At 34.8% G+C, this 26,821-nt stretch overlaps 1 protein-coding gene and 2 pseudogenes across 3 annotated transcripts; all 3 read left to right on the top strand.

Annotated features, from left to right (window-relative positions):
• Nucleotides 1–348: 348 nt before the first annotated feature.
• On the top strand, nucleotides 349–3,555 carry LOC143556582 (uncharacterized; annotated as a pseudogene). The gene is made up of 5 exons (XR_013139393.1): nucleotides 349–675; nucleotides 1,890–1,926; nucleotides 2,021–2,257; nucleotides 2,354–2,401; nucleotides 2,945–3,555. The product of XR_013139393.1 is annotated as an uncharacterized LOC143556582 (transcript).
• A 6,979-nt stretch (nucleotides 3,556–10,534) lies between these two features.
• On the top strand, nucleotides 10,535–12,696 carry LOC143556586 (vignain-like; annotated as a pseudogene). The gene is made up of 4 exons (XR_013139394.1): nucleotides 10,535–11,237; nucleotides 11,339–11,575; nucleotides 11,663–11,796; nucleotides 12,276–12,696. The product of XR_013139394.1 is annotated as a vignain-like (transcript).
• A 7,478-nt stretch (nucleotides 12,697–20,174) lies between these two features.
• On the top strand, nucleotides 20,175–22,406 carry LOC143556585 (vignain-like). The gene is made up of 4 exons (XM_077045870.1): nucleotides 20,175–20,879; nucleotides 20,958–21,193; nucleotides 21,280–21,414; nucleotides 21,992–22,406. Exons 1-4 carry the CDS (start codon nucleotides 20,432–20,434, stop codon nucleotides 22,250–22,252), a joined length of 1,080 nt encoding a protein of 359 aa, XP_076901985.1. The 5' UTR covers nucleotides 20,175–20,431; the 3' UTR covers nucleotides 22,253–22,406.
• The last annotated feature ends 4,415 nt before the right edge of the window (nucleotides 22,407–26,821 follow it).

The following is a 26,821-nucleotide window of genomic DNA, read 5'->3' as shown; positions in this document are numbered from 1 at the left end:
TATAGTTTTTCATCATCACCCTGGTGCATTTGAAACTAAATGTTAAAGACATGGATCGAACATAAGTCACATTAAACACCAAGTCTTTCACTTACCACCCAACCACCATCGCATTAAAAAAAAAGTAAATCCATTGTTATTTTTCACTTTTTACTTTTTCTAATTTTTTTGAGTATCCCAATACTTATGTATACACCTATACATACATGATATACATATACATACATCCTCTGGATTCCAAACCATCATCACAGCTCACAACTCACACACCCAAAATATTATCGTGGCCGTCGTCTCTTCACCGGTACCCATCACTCACCTCCCAAATTACCCACCAAACTCATTTCAATTTCAATTTCACGAACTCTTCAATATGGGAGGTGTGAAGTCATCAATGGCGGCCAAGTTAGCCTTTTTCCCACCAAACCCACCATTTTATAAGCTAATTACTGAAAACCCAAGTGGGTTATTGCTGTTAGACCGGTTTCCACACCGTGAAAACGTCGACGTTTTGAAGCTGCAGACTCGTAGAGGTAATGAGATCGTTGCGGTGTATGTCAGGTACCCGATGGCGACCCGAACCGTACTGTATTCGCATGGGAATGCTGCGGATATTGGGCAGATGTATGAATTGTTTGTTGATTTGAGTATTCACCTCAAAGTTAATCTCATGGGGTTAGTGTTATTATTATTATTAATGTTAATATTTGTTTTCATTACCAAGTTATATCGTGTTTCGGGATTTTCTGAGTCGGTTTTTTTTTTTAGGTTTCTAAGTATTATATCCGGGATCAAAACCTGACTTAAATCTCTCACCGTTTTTTCGGGTTTGGGATTTTTCGGTGGGTTATCCACAAATTTATTTATTTACTATAAAATACAAATTTATTTACTTTTTTAGAAACTTAAAAACCTGACCCAAGCTTCTCATTGTTTTTTCGGATTTTTGTTTTTTTTGTTAGGTTAATTGGGTTTTAGAAAAAAAAAACATGACCCAAATTTCTCATGGTTTTTTTGGGTTGGGTTAATCGGGTTATCTAAAAAAAATCTGTTTTTTTTAGAAAACATACCCAAATCTCTTACGGTTTTTTCGGGTTTGGGTTTTTCAGGATGGGTTAATCGGGTTATCCTATAACACAAAGTTACCTTTTTTAAAAGCACGACCCAAATCTCTCACAGTTTTTTCGGGTTGGGTTAATCGGGCTATTCAAAGAAAAGGTTTTTTTAACAACCCGACCCAATTCTTTCACAGTTTTTTCGGTTTTCGGTTTTTTCAGGATGGGTTTATCGGGCCATCCAAAAAAAAGTTTATTTTTTTCAAACAGACGCGAATCTCTCATGGTTTTTTAGTGTTTGGGTTTTTCCAGTTGGGTTAATCGGGCTATCCAAAAAACAAGTTTATTTCTTTTAACAATTCGACCCAATTCTCTCACAGTTTTTTCGGTTTTGGGTTGGATCGGGATGTCCAAAAAAAACAAATTTATTTTCTTTAAAAACCTGACCCAAATCTTTCACAGTTTTTTCGATAAATGAAAGCTACAATGCTAAAAGTATTCGCTATAGGGCTGGAATGTGAGCTGTCGATATAGTTTCTAACTAATATCAGTTTTATAAAACAAAAACTTTATTCGGGTTTTTTGGGTTGACCCGAAACCAAGAAATCAAACCCGGTAGCTTAACCGAATTACTAAGGTAGTATAGTTCGGGCTAGTTCAGGTTTTCTCGTGTCGGTTCGGTTTTAAGTGACATGCCTAGTTTGTAGAATCCGAATCACTAGATTTCTTGAATTTTCGATAATTTTAGTTACGGTTTGCTAATAAACAGTACTTACAAACTGTTTTGTGACTTTATTGCATATTTAAAAGCTAGATTATTGTGTGTTTATGCAGGTATGATTACTCTGGATATGGACAATCTTCTGGAAAGGTGCATAAACAATTGAACTTCTATAAAGATTTTTTTTTTAATTTTAATTTTTTTTTAAATATTAAAAGTGACTTAAAAATGTTATTTTGTGCAGCCAAGTGAGCATAACACATATGCAGATATTGAAGCTGCATATAGGTGTCTGGAAGAGAGTTACAATACAAAACAAGAAGATATTATTCTCTACGGTCAGTCTGTTGGGAGTGGGCCCACCGTGTGTTTGGCGGCTCGGTTACCTCGGTTAAGAGCTGTTGTTTTGCATAGTCCTATATTATCGGGTCTCAGAGTCATGTACCCTGTCAAGCACACGTATTGGTTTGACATTTATAAGGTCTGAACTTTGAACTCGTTTCGTGTTACTGATAAATGGTTTATACTTTATATATATTGTTTATTGAAGTTAAGATTCTTGATTCATAATATGCAGAACATCGATAAAATACCGTTCGTCAAGTGCCCTGTTCTTGTCATCCATGTAAGCAACATTGTTCTAACCTTTTAAAAACTAACAAGTCAACACTTGAGGAAACTTAAGTTTTGATAAACACCTCAGAAGTTGTTGAGAAAACTAGAAGTCAAAATTAGTATTTTACGTATAAAATATCCAATTTGACTAAAAAGTCAAAGTTTTTCCTGGAGTTGTCATTTTGTTATTTAGCACGACGCTACAAAGGTTGCAAATTTAAAATGTTAGCGTAACGCATTTAAAAATGTAAAAAACCGAGGCGCATTTTCTTATATTATATTTGAAAAATCAGAACTTGATTTGGACTTCAAGAATTGTTTTGATGATAACCTCAAGAGGAAACAAATAGGATAAAAGTCAACACTTGTGAAAAATGAAGTATTGATTCAGGAAAGTCAAAATAAGTATTTTAGATTTAAAAGAAGTCCTAATTTGACTAAAAAGTCAAAAGCTTTTCTCAAAGCAGTCATTTTGTTTCTTAGCATGAATACTCTATGCAAAACAATAGATTTTTAGACGATGATTCGACCGTTGTCATTTCAAATATTGCAGGGAACTTCTGATGAGGTGGTCGACTGTTCTCACGGGAAACAACTCTGGGAACTATGCCAAGAAAAATACGAACCGTTTGGATCAAAGGAGGAAAACACTGCAACCTAGAACTCTTTCCAGAATACATCAAACACCTCAAGAAATTCATATCCACCGTTGAAAAACCGTCATCATCACGGAGAAACAACCACTCAAGGAAAAGCGTTGATCAGTCAACCACCACCACCCACCGCCACCATTCCAATAGACGAAAGAGCACCAACTGTTTCGAAGCTCCAAGAAAAAGCACAACCAAGAAAGAAAGTTTGGATTTTATCAATGAACTCGAACCCTTTGCTTTGAAATTCGAAACAAATGATGATAAAATTGGAAAGCTGAGAATACCTTATGAGCATATGGAGAGGTCTCGAAGAAGCGTGGAGTATGTCGAAAAGCCCAGAATTAGTACTGATATGAAACCCGAGTGGCCTCGTATGAGTGTGGATTGTATTGATAGAATTCGAAACTAGCTTTATAAAGATTTGTGAAAAAAATTACATAAAAGTGTAGAGGGAAAGGAGGGTGGTGGTTTAAGTTTTAATTTGTGTATCTTTTTTTTCTTAATAGTTGTTAAAATGCTGTACCTGTTTCATAGTTTGATTTGGATCTTGATAAAAAAAATTGAAATGTAATGATGTTTAGGGTCATAATATCTCTTTGGCCTCGTCGTCAGGGGTTTCCTTCTGGAGAGGTTTCGAGTTCGATACCTTGTACTCTTGTAGCGTAAAAAAATTGAGACGATTGAAATCTCGTCACAAGATTCGAAATTGGGTAATAGTGATTGGTGAACCAAAGGCTTGCCAAGGATTCAAATGCTGCTCCACAGCATTAATATTTTTTTTATTTGAAACACAAGGCTCCAGTGCTGTTGACTTCTTGGTCAAACCACTCGAGCTCGAAAGTCATGATTTTTTTGAAGAGTGTGGTTCTTATCCTCTTTGTTAAGTTTTCTCCCATAACTCCATGTAATGTTGGATCACACTGGAAATAATGGAACAAACCGATATGGTTAAGAACGCGTAGCATAACTTCTTTTGTTTGAGAACTGATGCCAGCATGATCAGTTAGAAAAATGTAGACAGCATTACTGCTTGAAAGCAAGCCATGAGTGGTTGAACCGAACCGCTAATAAGTGCACCGATGGTTCCTGTTAAAGTTGACTTCCATTCTTTTATTAGAGCTCTTGCAATTGAAATCCTTTGCTTCTGACCTGACATATGTGTTCCAATTCTCCAAGTTGATCAAAGTAAGGTAAATATTATCTATCATTTTACTATATTTTTTAGTATGCTGATTTTTTCTACTATGTTGACTTTTTACAACTCCAATCTGATCTAAGATAAATGACTTCCATTTCTAGAAAACGTTTATAATAAAGTGGCAGACAAACGGGCAACAAGCTGCGCCGCTACCCCCTAAGATAAATATTATCATTTTACTCTATTTCTTACCTTGTTGACGTTTTGGCTACTCCAATCTGATCAAAGTAAGGTCAACATTATCATTTTACTCCATTTTTGACCATGTTGAGTTTTTTTTACTATGTTGAGACTTTATGCAATTAGCACGCGTGAAAAAAAAACATATAAAAGTTGTGATTACCATTGTGTTATACCCGTTCTTTTAGAAGCTTTTATGATCTCATCACTCGTGGCATCTTCTTTCCTGAATTAAGTATTCTCTTTAATGGTTGCTGCAAACAATATAGGCTCTTGGCTCGCTAAGCTCATTTGAGTTCTTAACCATTTCAACTGGAGTGACTTTATGTCAATCCCATCGAGTAATACCACGCCCTCCGTTGGATCATAGAATCTTAGCAGATTGACCCTCGTTGACTTACCGGACCCACTTTGACCAACCAGTCCAATGGTTTGACAAGCCTTGATCTTGATGTTGACTTTTTTTAGAACCAAAATTTCTGGTCTTAATGGGTATGCAAACTCAACATCCTTAAACTTCAGCTCACCTTTAACAACTGACATCGTTGTTCCGTGTTTGTCTGTCGAGTCTATGCTCGGGGCTTCAGCAAAATGTTTTACATTCTTTAAAGAAGCTCCAAGGCCGCTGCAATCCCTACTACACAAATGGGCAAAAGCGACCAAAAATTGCGACCAACTAGGATGGTCGCAAAATTAGCAACCAAAGCAAAAATGGTCGCGAAATTAGCGACCAAAACAAAATCGGTCGCAAAGTTAGCGACTGAAGTTTATCGATCATTAATCGGTCGAAAATATAGCGACCGAAATTGTTTTGGTTGCAAACATGGTTGCTAGATCTAAAAATCTGAAAATAGGAATAAAACATAAATTAGTTTGGTCGCAAACGGTCGCAGATTTACCAACTGAATTAGTTCGGTTGAGAAGTTAGCAACCATAACAAAATTTGTCGCAAAAGTAGCAACCAATTTTTTTCGGTCCTTAATCGGTCGCAAATTTAGCGACCGAAATCGTTTTGGTTGCAAATGTGGCCCCTGGTTAAAAAAATTAAAAAACAATAATAAAAGAAAAGATGATATAGTCGTAAAAAGAGTCGCAAATTAACCAACCAAAATTGTTTTGTCGCATATAGAGGCGCCGTTTATTTAAAGTAGTGATAAACTAAAATGAAGACGTATGCTTTATATTCAATTGATTCCGCGGATAAAATTATTTTAAGGGTATGTGATATAATAATTGACAAAATCTAGCTAAATAATCTCTTCCAACGAGAGCCGTGGCTACATTAACCAATGTGTTCTTAGGATTTCCGCTATACGTATTTTAGAACTTCATGACGGAATTAATTTAATGTGGTAGTAACTAGCAATGAAATACTAATAATAATAATAAAAATAAAAATAAAATTAAAGTGTGGAATTCAAATATGACAATCCATTTTCTTCTCATATAATTAAAGTATGGAATTCATCCATAACTCTTCTCAAACAGATCTTATGAAATCCCTCCCTTAGAGCTCCTTCGCTACAAAAAGATTGCTCAGTTTTAAAGTACTAAAATATTTATAATCAGATGAGACATTTTTTAAATACTCGGGTATTTAATATAGGAAAGAATTTAAGCATACATAAATATTATATTTTAAACAAAAGTATTTCGCTAAAACAACTCTCAACTCGATATATATACAAAATAGATACTACTATTGGTCATATGCCTAAGCCCATGAAGCCAAGTGTGACATATATTGACTAATCAAATTCATTATTCGTTAAATAGAATCAAAGTTGGCTAAACAAAGTCAACAATGGCCAATCATAAACATAATTAATCAAATCTAACACACATATATATAATGTGACCAAATTAGGATCGTCACAACCTATTGAAATCTATTAGATCCAATATGATCCAATAAGACACGCATGACCTCACTGTTGCACGTAATAACCTGATGACTAATTATAAGTTACTGAAACCTTTTCAAACATAATACGACTCTTTAAAAGCCAAATATGAACTATTGAGGTTCATTATACCCCAGTAAGAGTTGTCATGAATTGTAAGACCCAATATGATCAACCTTATTACACATGGTGGTAATTACTCAAAAAGGCTCATTGTGGACCGTTACGACCATCCCATTACAACTCATTATGAAACTTATTGACACTCATATAGAATGATTCATAGTTAAAACATAGTTAGTATAGATTTAATAGTGATCATTGATGGTGACTCCTTGTCATACATTATAATTCATAATCAAACATCGGGTATAGCCGTAGGGGTGCAAATGAGCCGAGCTTTATCGAGCCCGAGCCCGAGCTTAAGCCTAAAAATGAGCTCGTTTAATAGACGAGCCCGAGCTTTACTTATCGAGCTCGTTTAAAAATTGGTTGTGAAATTAGCAGTCGCTAAAGGTTTGGTCACAAATATCGGTTGCAAACAAAATTCGGTCAAAAAAAGATTCGGATGCAAACTCGGTGGCTAAATTTGCAACTAAAACTCCAGTCGCAAAATCGGTTGCAAGAATATTTTCGGTCGCAAAAAATGGTCGCAAAATAATTCCCGACCAAGGTTTAACATACCGTCGAAACCGGTCGCAAAAGAGCATTCGCAACCGATTTGCGACCGAAATGGCGGCTGCAAATGCCCAGTTTTCTAGTAGTGAATAGTTAGTTAAATAGACGTTTAATTTAAATAACTGATTTATGTAAAAAATATGTGATATACTGATATATATACTTACATCCTCCATAGACAATGCATGCACCTGCGCTAATCATATCTTCACCTTTGATATTATATTTGATGACTAATATGCTTCCAAACCAGCTCATGAACTCGAAAATAAAAAATATAATCTCAATGCTACCAAAAACCATTACTTTTATAAAACATGGTTTAATCCCAAGAGTTAAAGTTGGCATTAACGCATCTGAAAACCGCTTCACCATTTTCTTCTCTCCAACATAGGAATGAACTGTTTTAATAGACGAAAACGCCTGCTCGGCCATCCCACCAGCAACTGCATAAGCTTCTTGTAGCTTCTCTTAGTTTTTCGCTAAAATATTTCCATAAACTACCCCTGGAATAATCGGCTAAAACATAGCCGGAAGTGCAACAATTGCTAATCGCCAACAGAGGTACACAGTTGTTAATTATATCCGGATTTCATATCATTTCGTGTGCAGCATCTGAAAATGAATCATATATTGTCATATTGATATATGTACCTTGGAGGTTTAACTGCCCAAAGTTGTTGTCTATTGATTTGTTCGTTTTCCGGCAGATAACTAGATTCTTTAGATAATTTGGAGTAGTTTAGGCATTGTAAGTTGACTTATTTTGACATGTGTTTTTGGTGTATATGTGATCCATCTCTAGGTTAACAAGGGGAATAAGTAGCTAAAATAAATAAGAAATCGATGCTCGAAGTTGTATGTTTGAAATATCTAAAGTTTCACAAATAAAAAGAATCTTGTACCACAAAGGAGGACGGTTATAAACCACATTTGTGTTATTAACCAATACTTATATAGATTATTACACAAGCCTCGTTTTTACATCGAAAAGTCATAAACTCAAGTCTAAACATATCCATGCACACAACAAAAGTATCCATTAAAGTATTCACAATCAGAGCTACTAGTTTGGTATATCTTAACCGAAGCCGTTCATATCACATGTCCATTCGACTCATAATATGACTAAATTGATTGAAGTGATTGAACCTAGAAGAATGATTTAGTTGCTATATATGATCAAGATTTTAGGAAAATTCTTATTTTCTATTATAAGTTGACACATTATGTAATTGCTAAAGGGTTTTTATTAAATATGCTTGTTTGATTACTTTAAGTAGTTTGAACAATCACAAACATCAATTATCACATACAAGTCATATGACATTAAAAAGCTACAAGCCTAATATCTCACTCAATGTTAAACCTAATTCATTATATTTTACATTGTATATTATATAATATATATAATAATCTAAATAGCTAAACATCATAACTAAGAACTACAATTTGGAAGAATAAAATATAACAATGTTACCATAACACTAGCAAGGGCGCGTAGGTTAAAACCGAGCTGAACTGAACTCTAAATATCTATAAAATTAAAACCAAAGACCAGACTGGTATACTATTAGTGTCTATGCATTGGCCTGGTCTCAAGTTGAACCAAGACTGAATACAAAACTTGTAAGTTAAAAATGTTAACCATAACTTCAAATCAACATCACTACACACATACACATCACCCGCCATCGTTTCACCAGCACAACCAGACCCCCAACCCCACCACCGCCACCAACATCATTACCCATGCCATCGATATCGCCATACTACCCCGCCATTGGCGTTGTCAGATATGTGGTGGTGGTGGTGGCACCTAGTAGGTTGGGGCCATCATGACATATACAAGAGGTGTGATAGCAACCGTGGCGATAGTGTCAAACATTGTGACAAGCTAGGGCGATGGTGAGCCAACGACTGGCAGCTTTAATCCGTATTTCTAGATTCAATTTTTTTTGTAATTGCTTTGTCGCGCAAATGCATATTATTTATGTAAATTCATATTATTTTAACAAAATTCAACTTTAAATCAGTTTCTTTTAAATCTTGATTTGTTTAATAAATTTAAGTTCTTTAGTAAAAAAATTTATATGCCTTTCTTATAAGAATATTAAACAATTTATATATTATATTTTAGAAAACATATTTTAATTTTTTAATATATTATATTTTGAAAGCGGTTGGGCGCAGCACCCTCCGCTATGACCACTAGGTGCATAAGGGCATATAAGAACATTACTATGGAATTTACTATGGAATTTCATCTCCTTATAAGGAGCTCAACATTTTTATCCACTTTCAATGTGGGATGGGATTTGCACTCCTTATTTATATCTATGTGCAAGGATTCCACTTTATTTCTTCCACCAATGTGGGATGCACCCTTCTTATCTTATTTTCCTTTTTTACAAAGTTTATCCATAGACTTTTTATATTGAAAATTTTTGTCCAAAATATTTATGGATTTTTATGGGATCTTACATAACGTGTATCATCACCACCTTATGGGTGTGAATTGATGACATGACATGATACGAAAGCGCAACATAAATCTAACACGAAATTTGTAGGCTTGGTTTAAATAGGTTCAGGTCAAACCCATGACCCGTTTAGATAAACGGGTCGGGTTTGAGTCAATATGACAAGTTACGAATTAACCCGTTTAATCCCTTTCTTTTATAATATGTTTATTATGCCAAATTAAATTGGTTGGTGTTTAAGTTTTATATAAAAATTGTACTTTTTTCTTTGTTGTGAAATACAAACTTAAAATATTAATATGTGAAATAAATAAATAAAACTTTCGGGTCAACTCACAAGTATATGGGTCGTGTCCGGGTTCACGTGCCTACACTATTTTTCGGGTTTAGGTCGCGTTCAGGTCAACCCACAAGTATGCATGTGGGTCGTGTTTGGGTTCATGTGTCTCACACGATTTTCAGGTTCTGGTTAGTCGACAAGTGTATGAGTCGTGTTCGGGTTCACGTATCTTACACGATTTTCGGGTTTGGGTCGTGTTCAAGTCAACCCACAAGTATGTGGGTTGTGTTTGGGTTCATGTATCTTACACAATTTTCAGGTTCTGGTCAACCCACAAGCAGTGTTGTTGATGCTGGACCAGCCGGTCAAACCGGTCCGACCAGGATTCAGTCCATCGACCGGTCTATGGGAACTGGCCGGTCTGAACCGGTTCGGCCGTTCGTACCGGAAAACCGGACCGGTTGAACCAGTTTTCTATGAAAAAATAATTTTTCTTTGAAAAAATCATTTATCCGGACCGACCCATCATTTTTTGACCAAAGTTGTTCGGCCGGTCTGACCGGTTGAATCGGTGAACCAATAGGTCGTCCGGTTCGGTGTCCGGCCCGGTTATGAAAACATTGCCCACAAGAATTTGGGTCGTGTTCGGACCCACGTGTCTTACACAATTTTCGATTCAAGGCGTGTCCAGGGTAACAAATTTTCAGGTTCGGGCCACGTTAAACCGTCAATCCACAAACACGACCCTATCTTTCAAGGCTTCAATAACTTGTTCAATCATATGACTCAAATTTTGCTATTTTCAAACACTTTTTGATTAATTTTTACATCACACTCATTCTTCTCTCTCTATTAACTCCATTATTGAATCTTGATAGTTGTTCATGCCATAATGAACCTTTTTACCACTTGTATCCATTTCAAGATTTATCAATCTTACACTCTTTAAACCACCCTTAAATTTTTCCTCTATATAAACCACTCTCCATATTCACAACTTTCATCATCAAACAAAACAAGCAAATGGCACTCAACAAGTTTCTTTTAGTCTCTCTTTCATTATCTTTAGTTCTAGGCCTTGCATGGAGCTTCGATTTCCATGAAAATGAGCTCCAAACCGAAGATAGTTTGTGGGAAATGTACGAAAGGTGGCGTAGCCACCACAAAGTGGCAGAAAACCACGAAGAGAAGCGTAGACGGTTCAACGTGTTTAAAGCCAATTTGTTGCATGTTCATGAAACTAATAAGATGGATAAGCCTTATAAGCTTAAGCTTAACAAGTTTGCGGATATGACTAGCCACGAGTTTAGAAGTGTGTATGCGGGTTCCAAGATTCGTCATCATAGGATGCTTCAAGGGGACCGAATTGGTAACAAGACGTTTATGTATGCGAATGTCGAAAGTGTCCCTAGTTCGGTTGATTGGAGAAAGAAAGGGCTGTCACACCTGTGAAAGACCAAGGGCAATGTGGTAAAATGTTTACTAAACAATAAACACTAGTATACTAAATATGCATGCATTGTGTACAACTTTTTAAAGGACTGATATTTTGTTATGTTTTTTTATTACAGGAAGTTGTTGGGCGTTTTCAACTGTGGCCGCGGTTGAAGGAATAAACAAGATCAAAACAAATGAGCTAGTGTCGTTATCAGAACAACAATTGGTAGATTGTGACACAGTCGAAAAATCATGGGTGTAGAGGCGGTCTAATGGACGTCGCGTTTGACTTTATTAAGAAGACGGGTGGTCTAACTAAGGAGGATTATTATCCTTATACTGCTTTAGATGGAAAGTGTGATTCTCAAAAGGTACAATCTTAACTTCTAAGCATAATATAGTTCTTCAAGTCATGTTGACCGTAAACTCGAATGATTTCGGTTTTTTTTTCTTGATAGGTGAATTCTCCGGTGGTATCAATCGATGGACATGAAGACATACCTAAACACAATGAGCGGCGCTTATGAAAGCGGTAGCTCACCAGCCTGTTTCTGTTTCCATTGATGCTGGACCTTTTCAATTCTATTCGGAGGTAATAAACAAAATACGACATATTTTAGATACTTATAAAGGTCTAATTCGATCGAAAATTAGGAAAAAGAAAGATTTTTATAAGCAAAATTTTAAACTTGAAGAACTCTTTCAATAAAAGAACTAAAACTTAATGATGTGATATCTTTATGCATAGATTCTTAGACACTTAAAAATCACAACTTTTGATTGTTCTTGCCTTAACCACTTAAATTCCATCTACCTAGTGGGCCTATTAGTTTTTCTTAATGGGTTCTCATGATCAACCAAGAAAAAAAAGCAAAGCATTATACAAAATTTAAATGTAAAAATGGGTTCTTATATGCAAATCTTGAAACTTGAAAGAACATAATTTGATCAAAATTTCGAATATAAAAATGAGTTATTCGAAGAATTGAAATATGAAACTCGGGTGTCTTTATGCATGGATTCTTGAAACATGAAAGGTAAAAAAAAATGTTCTTTTGTATGATGTAACAGGGAGTTTATACCGGAGAGTGTGGAACCGAGTTGGATCATGCCGTGACAGCCGTCGGATATGGTACAACACTAGATGGAACTAAATATTGGATTCTAAAGAACTCATGGGGTGAAGCTCGGGGAGAAAAAGGATACATAAGGATGCAAAGAGGAATATCTGACAAAAGAGGCATGTGTGGCATTGCAATGGATGCCTCATATCCTATCAAGAACACTCCAAACAACCCTACATCATCATCATCTCTCAAAGATGAACTCTAAACTACACACAAATAAATATTCACACACCAACACTTTTTATTATGAAAGTTTAATTTTTTACTCCTTATACATTATGGATTTATGATCTTGATGTAGTCATGGTACTTGCATGGTGTACTATTACTATTATATAATAAAGATTGCTTTACTCCTGTGCAAGACAGGTTACCCAAAAAATATCTTGATTTACATTTTTTTTGGTAACTTTAAAACTAATGACACAACAAAATCCCATATGAATACCCCAAATTTTGACACACACTCATAATTAGTACCAAGGTTTGAAAAAGAAAAAAAAAACTAAGCCAGCATTTTTAATCACCAATTAAGTTTTTGGTACCAATTTAAATTAAAATGATGATCGAGTTCTTAGATACAATTTGAACCTAAAATCATAATCAAAGTTGTCCTTCAATTCAAAGGGGTGGTGGTGCAGCTTGTTTGTCCGACTGTTTCGAAGCTCCAAGAAAAACCACAACCAAGAAAGAAAGTTCGGATTTTATCAATGAACTCGAACTCTTTGCTTTGAAATTCGAAACAAACGATGACAAAATTGGAAAGTTGAGAATACCTTATGAGCATATGGAGAGGTCTCGAAGAAGCGTGGAGTATGTCGAAAAGCCCAGGATTAGTACTGATATGAAACCCGAGTGGCCCCGTATGAGTGTGGATTGTATTGATAGAATTTGAAACTAGCTTTATAAAGATTTGTGAAAAAAATACATAAAAGTGTAGAGGCAAAGGAGGGTGGCGGTTTAAGTTTTAATTTGTGTATCTTTTTTACTTCAAAGTTGTTAAAATGTTGTACCAGTTTCATAGTTTGATTTGGATCTTGATAAAACTTTGAAATGTAATGATATGGTCTCATGGTCAAGTTAATCTTTCCCCGGTCGACAATATTATGCTTTAACGAGCCGGTTTCTATCTGTAATATCCTGCCCCTCGCACTACCAATATTGTCCGCTCTGCCCACGAAGAGCTCACAGATTTGTTTTTGGTTGCCCAGATGGAGACTTCCTAGGAGGTCACCCATCCTAATACTACTTCCACATAAGCACGCTTAACCGTGGATTTTCATGTGCTCCACAGCCAACTAAGCCCAAAACACGTTGGTGATTGAAGAGGCATTACATTTACTTATGAACCAAGGATCTCTCTTGTCCACGGCCGATGTGGGATTTGCCTAAGAGTGGGATGATGTTGTGTTTGCCAAGGGTGTTACACTATCTTTCCTTCGTGTTTCAAAACTGTATATATCCACTTTAAAGCACCTGTTCCGGCTGATATATCTTCAGTCATGCTTCGTGCTTCAACTATTAATATCCCTATTGTTACCACAATGTAGAATGTTTGAAATAAGCCATGAGTGGTTGAACCGAACCGCTAATAAGTGCACCGATGGTTCCTGTTAAAGTTGACTTCCATTCGTGTCTAGTCATCCGAATAAGGTCCCACCGTGATAGCTGACTGTACACTTCCTCTGCGTGTGTATCCATCACCTTTTGTTCATATAGTGGTTCTTCTAGTACTCGAGTTTCTTTGACTCTAAGTTTGACCTTTTCAGTTGGTGACGAAGTTCGACTTTTGTTGACTGTTGACTTTTGGAACCGGATCATTGCCGAGTAGGGACCAAACGTGTTTTGAATGAGTTCTTCGTGTGAACCGGACTCTATTGCGTCACCTAAACTAATGACAACTAAGACACACGTATCCAATCTTTGAAGTTAGTTACACGGATGGTGTATGTGGTTTGATCGTAATATCATTTGACACGTAACTTCTATTAATTACATATTTAGTCCTTACCGTTTGCGCAAACATTGCACAAATACTCCTTGTGTGAATGTCCATAAAATTTTTATTTATGCAACTATATTTAATCGGTTTGCGTTCACTTTAATAAGAGCTTCAAAATGCTAAAACAAATGATAAGTCGATGCTCGAAGTTGTATTTTGAAATATCTTAAGTCGAAATATGTTAACCACGTTTGTGTAATTAACTAATACTTATATAGATGATTACACAAACCTCGTTTTTATATCGAAAACTCATAACCTTAAGCCTAAACATGGATATGCACAAAACGAAAGTATCCATTAAAGTATCCACAGTAAGAGTTACTAGTTTGGTATATCTTAACCGAAACTGTTCATATCACATGTCCAATCGACTCATAATATGACTAAATTGATTGAAGTGATTGAACCTAGAAGAATGATTTAGTTGCTATATATGATCAAGATTTTAGGAAAATTCTTATTTTCTATTATAAGTTGACACATTATGTAATTGCTAAAGGGTTTTTATCAAATATGGTTGTTTGATTACTTTAAGTAGTTTGAACAATCACAAACATCAATTATCACATACAAGTCATATGACATTAAAAAGCTACAAGCCTAATATCTCACTCAATGTTAAACCTAGCTCATTATATTTTACATTTTATATTATATATATAATAAAATAAATAGCTAAACATCATAACTAAGTACTACAATTGGAAGAAAAAAACATAACAATGTTACCATAACACTAGCAAGTGCGCGTTAGGTTGAAACCGAGCTGGACTGAACCCAAAATATCTATAAAATCAAAAGCAAAGACCAAACCAGTACAGTGTTTGTGTCTATGTGTTGGCATGGTCTCAAGTCGAACCAAAGTTAAAAATGTTAACCATAACTTCCAATCAACATCACTACACACATACACATCACTTGCCATCGTTTCACCAACACAACCAGACCCCCAACCCCACCAACGTCATTACCCATGCCATCGATATCGTCATACTACCCTGCCATTGGGGTTGTTAGATTTGTGTTGGTGGCGGTGGCACCTAGTAGGTTGGGGCCATCATGACATATACAAGAGGTGTGATAGCAACCGTGGTGATAGTGTCAAACGTGTGACAAGCTAGGGCGATGGTGAGCCAACGACTGGCATGTTTAATCCGTATTTACTCTGCATTTTCGGGTTTAAAATACAAGGAAAAGAAATGATAAGACTGGATAAAGGAAGAAAGGAAAAGAAATTATATATTTAAAATGCATTCTCGAGTTAAAAGAAAAGAAAGGATTAATTACATTATTAAGTTAAATTGGAAAGAAAAGATAGAAAAAAAAACTTAACTTTACAATTATATCCTCATAGCAACATGGAAAATAGAATTAAGAAAGGGTAAATTAGTAATATGGTAATGGGCTATAAACTTTCATTCACAATCATGTCATATTTGGCTGGAAAGTTTTAAAGGAAAAAAGCTTTAACTTTTCTTTCCATTCCCTTTCTTTTCTTTTAATGGAAAAACTCAAGAATACAATGTTATAGATTCAAATTTTTTGTAATTGTTTTGTCGCGCAAATGCATATTATTTATGTAAATTCATATTATTTTAACAAAATCCAACTTTAAATTAGTTTCTTTTAAATCTTGATTTGTTTAATAAATTTAAGTTCTTTAGTAAAAAAAAAATTTATATGCCTTTCTTATAAGAATATTAAACAAGAATTTATATATATATATACAATTTACAAGTTTCTTTTAAGCCCTATAGCTTGTTGGATTTATTTACAAATATTTACATTTGTATTTTTCTTTAAAAAGATTATTTACAAATACCCATACGTAACACACAAGCTGTAATATACGAGAATTTGAAAGCCTAAAACATTAAATATCGAATTAATATAACGCATCGGTAATTATTAAAAACTGATCGAATATCAATGATAACTAACCGAATGTGATATATTAATTAATGTTACTCAATCGATATAATATAACAATAAGTTTAGGGTGTTTAAAAAAAAAAAAAAAAAAAAACTATTCTAGACTAGAAGGGCTATTCTTGCCAATTAACTAAAGTAAGATTTGAAAAACCAGGCTTATCTTCTTCTTCCCGACCTTTCCGACGAGAGAACGTGGTAGACTCAAAAACAAACTGTTGTTGATTTCGCGAATTCAGGGGGGTCGACTATCATAAATACAAGGAACGATTATTGTTTTCTTTTATCAAAACCTTAAACCTTAATCTCTCTCTGCCGAATACCCATCACCGCCGCCGCCCTAAAACTCGCCGGAAACAACCGTCAACGCCATTGGTTGTTAGAAGGAAGGCCGCGCTATTCGCTGGAGCCTAAATTAGTCACCGCCGCTCTGCAACTCGCCAGAGAAGCCGCGGGCACCGCAACCACCTCTACGCAAATTCTCGCTGACAACGCCGGTAGTCACACACCGCCGCTGCCTCAGTCCTCCGATCCGTTTTGCTAGCCGATTGAGGTTAAGACTTCAACCCTTCCTGATTTACGTGATTTCTTGTTCCGGCGACTAACATGCATAATAAATCTAATATATTTTTTTTATTAACAAAGAAAATGGTCACATATTTGTAGTTCTGCTCGTGCATACCGTGTCATGCATATTGATATAATATATAATATAGTCTTATAATTGTGGGTAGTTAATAATAATAATAATAATAATAATAGTAATAATAATAATCTGAATTGTTTTGTAAGTTGGTATATATTCGTGGCTAATTGTGACTGAATTTAGAATCTAAATTGGGAATATTTGAAGTTGTAGTCTTTTGATGAACTCCAAATTTTAAAGATTTTATACACATCAATCAATTACTTTTAATTCAAAAGACCAACTGTTTATATATTAAGCATAATGTTTATTTTGTTACATTATAGTATTAATTAAGAAAAACTTATATAAGATAGTTGTTGTGCGAAAATAATAATAATAGTGATGCCTGATAATATGCCATAACTAATTAAAGATTTTAAAAGTCCATGTCTCCGGAAAAACAGTTAATCAACTCATTGAACTATTGTAAGTAAATTGAAAGATAATTTTAATGTAGGTGCTAACACGAATTGAGTACTACCCGACTTTGTTTACATTTGATTTGTTAAGGTACGGTTTCCGTCTTTGTTTCCTCTTAGTATTATTTATATTCCGTTACTTCGTAGTACGGTTTCTGTTTTCGTTTACTCTTAGTATTATTATATTCCGTTACTTCGTAGTACGGTTTCTGATTTCGTTCATTCGTAGTATTAATTATATTTCGTTACTTCCTAGTACGGATTCTGTTTCTTGTTACTTCATAGTACGGTTTCTGGTTTCTTTCTCTAATAGTATTAATTATATTCCGTTACTTCGTAGTGCGGCTTTTGTTCTCGTTTACTAATAGTATTGAATCTATTCCGTTACTTTGTAGTACAGATTTTCGTTACGCGTCGGTTATATTTTGAGTTCAGTTATTTTATATAATATATTTTAGTTATATGTTTTTAGTTTTAGTACTCTGTTACCCGAGCATTTTCTGACTTGTCGTTGGGGCGTCAACGGGAAGGCACTTGTCGTGACAGTGCGTAATCAAAGTTCACGGCGTCTCTGAAAGTACTCATGTAGTACCTTGGCCACTTAGAGGCGTATAGATCGATCTTAGCTCCGACTCCTGACTCCTGACATGGCACTTATCGTGACAGTGCGTAATCAAAGTTCACGGCGTCTCTGAAAGTACTCATGTAGTACCTTGGCCACTTAGAGGCGTATAGATCGATCTTAGCTCCGACTCCTGACTCCTGACTCCTGACTTCTGTTTGAGATGGAACAATGTGTGCACGCCACCCATACCGTCTCCTTGGTGCATGGACTAGCTAGCTGTGTACCCCTCTGTTTAGGCTCTGGGTGCTTCCGTATTACACGACCTATTTATTTTAACATCATCGTCGTGTATTTTAGTAATTATATTTTGTTTCGCTATATTTCTGGTCCGTTTTGATATGTGTATATGCATTTGGTTAAATTTGAGTATATTCAGATTACGTTCCGATCGTGTATCGGATTATGTTTCGCATTTAATTATAGTTCAGTTAAATGTTACACGTTATATGTTACACGTCACACATTATATGTTACAAGTTATATGTTTCTGGCTCTGGGTGTTTTTGTTATAGTTCTGATATATTTCCGCATGCGTTTGACCATGTTCTGGCCAAGTGTCGGATCATACATCCAAATTTTATTAAGTATATGTTTAGGTAAAAAAGGTTGGTTTCGAGTTTGAATTGAAGTTCGTATATTTATTCTCTTACGTCTGTCCTTACCTATACTATTGTTCTTTCCGTTACTGGGCAATTTTTGGCTCAGCCGTGTTTTCTTGTTTTGTTTTTCTTATTTTGTTTTCAGGTAATCCGGGATTCTGGGAATTTAGTGATGAGAGATAAAAAAATGAAGTTCAAGCTTCTAAAAGTTAATTCATTTTGTTTAATAATATGACGTAGGTTGCATTAATTTTTGTTGTATTTTGGATTGTGGCGTTGATTTGATATCTGTAATAGTAACACGTTAGCCTGTTCCGGGTTGGGGTGTTACACAAGCTGATGTTTTATTTTTAGATTTGCACACCAAACTATGTAAGGAAAAATCTAAAAATAAAAATTTCTGATCTTACGCTATAGCATTATCCAACATTTTATTCAAAGTTTGAAGCAACCCAAAAAATGTACCAAGAAAAATGAAATGTGCACAACAAAGAAACCAATATCATTTGTCGCTTTTCCCCATTTGCATCCTCCTAAAGTGTATGCAATGCATACATCAACACCTTATGGGTTTGAATTGATGACATGATACGAAAGCGTAACATATATCTAACACGAAATTTGTAGGCTTGGTTTAAATAGGTTCAGCTCGAACCCATGAACTCGTTTGGCTAAACGGGTCGGGTTTGAGTCAATATGACAAGTTGGCGGATTCACCTGTTTAATCTTTTTTTATATAATATGATTATGTCAAATTAAATTGGTTGTGTCAAGTTTTATATAAAATTGTACTTTTTTTTGAATTACAAACTTAAAATAATAATAAGTGAAATAAATAAATACAACTTTCGGGTCAACGGGTCGTGTTCGGGTCAACTCACAAGTACGTGGGGTGGGTCGTGCCCGAGTTCACGTGTGTTACACTATATTCAGGTTTGGGTCGCATTCAGGTCAACCCACAAGCATGTGGGTTGTGTTCGGGTTTATGTGTCTCACACGATTTTCAGGTTCTGGTCAACCCACAAGTATACGGGTTGTGTTCGGTTTCACGTATCTTACACGATTATCGGGTTTGGGTCGTGTTCAAGTCAACCCACAAGTATGTGGGTTGTGTTTGGGTTCATGTATCTTACACAATTTTCAGGTTCTGGTCAACCCACAAGCAGTGTTGTTGAGACTGTACCGGACCAGCCGGTCGAACCGGGATTCGGTCCATCTGCCGGTCTCAGGGAACCGGCCGGTATGAACCGGTTCGACCGTTCGTACCGGAAAATAAGACCGGTAGAACTAGTTTTCTATGAAAAAATATTTTTTTTGAAAAAATCATTTATCCGACCCGTCATTTTTTGACCAAAGTTGTTCGGACCGATCTGACCGGTTGAATCGGTGAACCAATAGGCCGTCCGATTCGATGTCCGGCCCGGTATGAAAACATTGCCCACAAGAATGTGGGTCTTCGGACACACGTGTCTTACACGATTTTCGGTTCAAGGCGTGTTCGGGGTATCAAATTTTCAGGTTTGGGACAGGTTAAACCGTCAATACACAAACACGACCCTACCCTTCAAGGCTTCAATCACTTGTTGAATCATATGACTCAAATTTTTGCTATTTTCAAACACTTTTTGATTAATTTTTACATCACACGCATTCTTATATCTCTATAACTCAATTATTGAATCTTGATAGTTGTTCATGCCCATAAGGAACCTTTTTACCACTTGTATCCATTTCAAGATTTATCAATCTTACACTCTTTAAACCACCCTTAAATTTTTCCTCTATATAAACCACTCTCCATATTCACAACTTTCATCATCAAACAAAACAAGCAAATGGCACTCAACAAGTTTCTTTTAGTCTCTCTTTCATTATCTTTAGTTCTAGGCCTTGCATGGAGCTTCGATTTCCATGAAAACGAGCTCCAAACCGAAGATAGTTTGTGGGAAATGTACGAAAGGTGGCGTAGCCACCACAAAGTGGCAGAAAACCACGAAGAGAAGCGTAGGCGGTTCAACGTGTTTAAAGCCAATGTGTTGCATGTTCATGAAACTAATAAGATGGATAAGCCTTATAAGCTTAAGCTTAACAAGTTTGCGGATATGACTAGCCATGAGTTTAGAAGTTTGTATGCGGGTTCCAAGATTCGTCATCATAGGATGCTTCAAGGGGATCGAATCGGTAACAAGACGTTTATGTATGCGAATGTCAAAAGTGTCCCTAGTTCGGTTGATTGGAGAAAGAAAGGGGCTGTCACACCTGTGAAAGACCAAGGGCAATGTGGTAAATGCTTACTAAATATGCACGCATTGTGTACAACTTTTTAAAGTACTGACGTTTTATAATGTTTTTTTATTACAGGAAGTTGTTGGGCGTTTTCAACTGTGGCCGCGGTTGAAGGAATAAACAAGATTAAAACAAATGAGCTAGTGTCGTTATCAGAACAAGAATTGGTAGATTGCGACACGTCAGAAAATCAAGGGTGTAGCGGCGGTCTAATGGATGTCGCGTTTGACTTTGTTAAGAAGAAGGGTGGTCTAACTAAGGAGGATTATTATCCTTATACAGCTTTAGATGGAAAGTGTGATTCTCAAAGGGTATAACCTTAATTTCTAAGCATAGTATAGTTCTTCAAGTAATGTAGACCGTAAACTCGAATGGTTTCGGTTTTTTTTCTTGATAGGTGAATTCTCCGGTGGTATCAATCGATGGACATGAGGATGTACCTAAGAATACTGAGCGGGCGCTTATGAAAGCGGTAGCTCACCAGCCTGTTTCTGTTTCCGTTGATGCTGGACCTTTTCAATTCTATTCGGAGGTAATAAATACAAGACGACGTATTCTTGATACTTATAAAAATCTATTTCGATCAAAAATTAGGATAGAAAAGATTTATATGAGCAAATATTTATACTTGAAGAACTCTTTCAATAAAAGAACTAAAACTTAATGATGGGATATCTTTATGCATAGAATCTTGACACTTAGAAATCACAACTTTTGATTGTTCTTACATTAACCCCTTAAAATCCATCCGCCTAAACTAAGTTGTGGTTAGCAGGGTATTGGTGGGCCAGACAGTTTTTCTTAATGGGTTCTCGTAGTCAAACAAAAAAACCATAGCTTTATACAAAATTTACATGTAAAAATGGGTTCTTTCAAACAAATCTTGAAACTTGAAAGAGCATAGTTTTATTCAATTCAAAGATTCTTGATCCTTATAAGAACGTAATCCGAATACAAACTCGAGTGTAAAAATGGGCTCTTGTAAAGAAAACTTGAGACTCAAAAGAAACTAATGTGACAAAGAATTGAAATATGAAGATTGGATTTATGTGTACACCAATTCTTGAAACATGAAAGGTAAAAACTGGTTCTTTTGTATGATGTAACAGGGAGTTTATACCGGAGAGTGTGGAACCGAGTTGGATCATGGGGTGATAGCCGTTGGATACGGTACAACACTAGATGGAACTAAATATTGGATAGTAAAGAACTCATGGGGTGAAGATTGGGGAGAAAAGGGATACATAAGGATGCAAAGAGGAATATCTGATAAAAGAGGCATTTGTGGCATAGCAATGGAAGCCTCATATCCTATCAAGAACACTCCAAACAATCCTACATCATCATCATCTCTCAAAGATGAACTCTAAACTACACAAATATTATTCACACACATACAAGACACTTTTTATTATGAAAGTTTAATTTTTATTCCTTATACATTATGGATTTATAATCTTGATGTAATCATAGTACTTGCATGGTGTGCTATTACTATTATATAATAAAGATTTCTTTACTCATGACTCATGAACATAGACAAGTTACTCCCCAAAAAATATTAATTTGGAGTACAAGCATGATTAAAACACAATAAAAGTTCTTAATTTACAAGTTGTTTATGTTTTTGTAACTTTGAAGCTAAAGTCTAACAAACATTTATAATCAGTACCAAGGTTTTTTTTACCCAACAAACATTCATAATCTACCAATTGAGTTTTTATTACCAATTTAAACCTAAACTAAGATCAAGTTCTTGGTAACAATTTAGACCTAAAAATCTAAAACCATGATTAATGTTATCCTTCAATCGAAAAAAAAACTACGTGAAGATTAATAATTTATTTAAGTATGAATAATTTATTAAAGGGGTGTTTGGGATTTCTTATTTTAGCTCTTTGTAACTTTTTCCATAAGTTAATAAGTTACAACTTTGAAACTTATTAACTTATACCCTCACAATAACAACCAATACCAAACACCTTTTAACTTTATCAAAAGTTAATAAGTCATCAATTGCTTAAAATAAGCAATCCCAAACACCCCCTAAATGCACTAAAACGATTACAAAATATATAAATGAAATGAAATTTGGGTTTGGACTTCGGACTTGGGGCTCTAACAAAAGAATTAAAGTTGGGCTACAGATGAGTTCACGTTTTGGTGGGCTTCTGTGGGCCAGTGATGAACCAAAAGAATTACAAAGAAAGAGATTACGGTCTCTGCGGTTGGGATGGGAGTACCATGTGTCGGTGTTAAACATTGAACTTGTTTGACAGGAGTATTGCAATATTGCATAGATCCTGCCTGCAAAATAACATGTTTCATGTTTATCTGACTAGTCTGAAATGTTCCATATTTAGGTACACACGTTACATTGTCAAATAATAACTTAGGAGTGATCAACAGTTTTTATTTTAGTTTTTGAAATTAACTAAAAAATATGTAAAGCCAACACACTTTTCTTTTTCTTTTTTTCTTTTTTTGAGAATATAATATCTTACTTAATTATCTAAAATAGTTAGATACTTAAACACGAAATCCCGCATTTGTGGCCTAGTGGTAGTCTGGCAGGAGGCTTGGGTTCTCTAGTGAAAACTCAGGTTCGAATCTCACTTGTGTCACTTTTGGGTGTATATTAGCAATGAATGATTTGAGCTAGACCTTATGCAAAGGTTGTCAGTTCAAACCCTGAGCCCTCCTGGATTTTCGTCCCACCGTGTGTTACACCATAGAGTTATGCTCTTGTGGTGGCACAACAACTGTCAAGTGGCGGTCGACGGTATAGTTTCTCAGGGGAACACCCAAGCCAAACTCTTAAGCCAGTGTGAGCCCGGTTACGAAAACATGGTTTGGTCAGAGTAGGGCATCGGGGCTCTTCGACTTTGAAGAGTACTGTAGCTTAAATACACAATAAGTTGTTCTTAAAAATACTTAAACGCGAAAACATGTATTTTGTAATCTTGTGGGTAGACTGGTCATTAAAGGCCTCACTGAGCCCAACTTCATCGTAAACCTCGGCCCAAAATTCTTTATTCATATTTTCAAAGGTTAAAAAAGCTACTAAAGGAAAGAAGGTATGTGAGTTTGATTTTATATCATTGTTTATTTATAATTTACTTAACAAGAAAAAAGGAAAAAATAAGAATGAAAAAAAAAATGTAAACACGTGAATATGAACAGATATTGATGGTGTAATGGATGTCAATGTAGTAGGTAGTGACGGTAACGAGTTGGATATGAAACATGAATCGATTACCACTTAACTGATTTATAAAATAGTGTCATGCTTGGTTTACTAGATATCTGGTACATGTTTATAATCAATTAATCATGTTATCAAAGTTTACTTTTAAGATGCCTATTATCCAGAACTAGAACTGAAAATCGTCTAAAAATCAACTTAATATATCAGATACTCCGGTATATTTATAAAAATTCAATATTTTTAATAATTTCAATTTCTTATAATTCAACTTTCTATTTATTATATATTATATTAAGTTTTAATTTGGATAATGAACGTTTTTCACCGAATATCATATTCGTCCCAAGACCTTAACCCCATAGTCTTATAATGAATCTTTTATGTTGTGTGTATTTTTTATGTCCACATGTGAAACACAAATATCATATTTTACTTATATAAATATGAATATATATTACAAGAGTTTAGAAATGCCCACAAACCACGTTCTATCACGTTCAATCACATAGAATATATACCATTATTTCATGTTAAAATTTGAATTTTGAAACGTTTGACATAAAATCTCATAATTAAAACCTCATATTGTAAGTTTATATTATTTTGTAATTTTATTATAACTTGTCCTTCTAAGCCTTTGTTCATACACAAGACTTACTTTTATATCCCGTTACGATCAATATCACATACATTATTTTTGCATATAAGGATATAAAGATCAACAACGACCAAATCTAGAGCGCAAATATGTCGGATGTACACGAATAGCTAGTGGTGGATACCGTATTTTAAAATTTGTCCACATCTCAACCTCGTATTTTCGTAACAAATACGTTGATTTTTATGATTTTATCCACCAAACTACACTCAAGTCTACTAGCACATACATTCTTCGTGCGTACAAGGATATAAAGATCGACAACGGCCAAAGCTCAAAGCTGCAATACCACTATACAGGTAGATACATCGTCCACGTATGTAAGTATGCTTAAGGCTAAACATTTGTGGATACCGTATATTAATATTCGTCGTCCACATCTCCACCTCATATTTGCTCAATCTTAACTAACTTTTATATTATGTATGTTTCATTCCCGATCATCGTGTTTGTTTGACTACCAAGAACAATGTCATATAATCATTTATTTATTTTATTGTGGTGTTTTTTTGTCTTCCAATTTAATGTGGACAAAATCAGTTTTCGTGGCTGGCAAATCATGATAGAGTATATTTCGCATTAATTGATTGTGTAAACTTCAATATATTTATAAGAAAATATTTTTATCTATGGTATATTTTATTATCAACATGTAAAATGAGTGAAAGGATATATATGAAATTATGAAAGAACAATATGTCAGCTAATGTTGCTATTATAACTTATGAGTCAGGTTAACCGTTAACGTACAATAATGTATCATGTATCGTATCTTAACGTACGCGAATCACGTTCAAGGCAAAAATAAAATGCTCAAAGGCAAAAATACTAACACACTTAACCAAAAATACTAAAACGCTCAACACGGGTTTCATGAAGAAAAGTAAAAATTGATCGATTAACGATCCAAATCTGTTTTTTTCGGTGAATCGATGATTAATTGGGTATGTATTTATGACTTCGAGATGTTAGGATTTAATTTCATGGATCAATTTCTCGAATATAGGTATTTTTATACGTTAATGTACATTAATGATTATTATATTCTATCTTTTCTCTATAACTTTTAAGCAATTAAGCTTAACATTTTTATTTATATGTAATATAATAGTTTTTGTGTGCACGTAATAATAATGTGTTGAAAGATCATTGACTCGATATATCCATTCTGACTTATCAAAAACATCATTGATTGATAAGATACCGAAAAGATTGACAAGCTCATAATATATGACGTTGCTAAGATTTCTATTTGATTTTACATAACGCCAAACGTGTAAGAATTTTCTTATTTGTGGATGTTATTTTCGGATAATAAGCTCATTTGTAACGAAAGTGATGATTTTTAACAACTTTTAATTAAAAGAAAGACTAGCAAAACCTAGAAAAGAAATAGAGAGCGATTATATAATTTGAAGAGGATTTTTAAAACGAATCGTTCTTGTTTAACTTGAATTCATTAGTGTAATTATAGAGATGCAGATAAAGAACTTGTCGGGAACGCTCTTAGATGGTGACTTAACGGATTGGCGATTGGGGTGATCCATATTTATCATATAACCGTTAACTATAAATAATAAATGGTGATATTCATTTAAAAATAATATAATAAAATAAGCAACTTACATGTTGTTAGCATAATAAATTTAAGAATGTTCCTACCTTGAAAGCAGGTTCATTGTGATGTTGATTTAATTGGTTAACACGTTAAAACCTAGTATTAAAATATTAATCCAGATTAGCTTTTTTATGAAAAGAAATCCAGATTAGATTTGACCCAACAAAAATCAAGATTTAGTCAAATCTAATTAAACAAATGGAGTCTTTGTTCAAAAGCAAATGCGTTCCCATACTTATCCAGTTACCGTGTACACTTATGCATATTCAACCATTATTTTGATTAATTATAATATAAAAAAGTACAGTCTTAAAAAGAAGTAAGAGGATTGTCCATGTAATCTTTACATATAAAAGTTTTGATCTTTATATTTTGAGAAATTGCACTTTTGGTGTTTACTAATCTCATAAGTCTAAGGCTGTAAACGAGCTGAGTCGAGTCGAGCAAGAGTGTGC

The sequence above is a fragment of the Bidens hawaiensis genome, unplaced genomic scaffold (genome assembly GCF_021521415.1).
Source record: "Bidens hawaiensis isolate Kalapana, Puna unplaced genomic scaffold, B.hawaiensis_p1.1 tig00018651_1, whole genome shotgun sequence".
NCBI classification, from domain to species: domain Eukaryota; kingdom Viridiplantae; phylum Streptophyta; class Magnoliopsida; order Asterales; family Asteraceae; genus Bidens; species Bidens hawaiensis.
The sequence above is the reverse complement of the archived record's forward strand: the minus strand, read 5'-3'. Positions and strand labels throughout refer to the sequence as shown.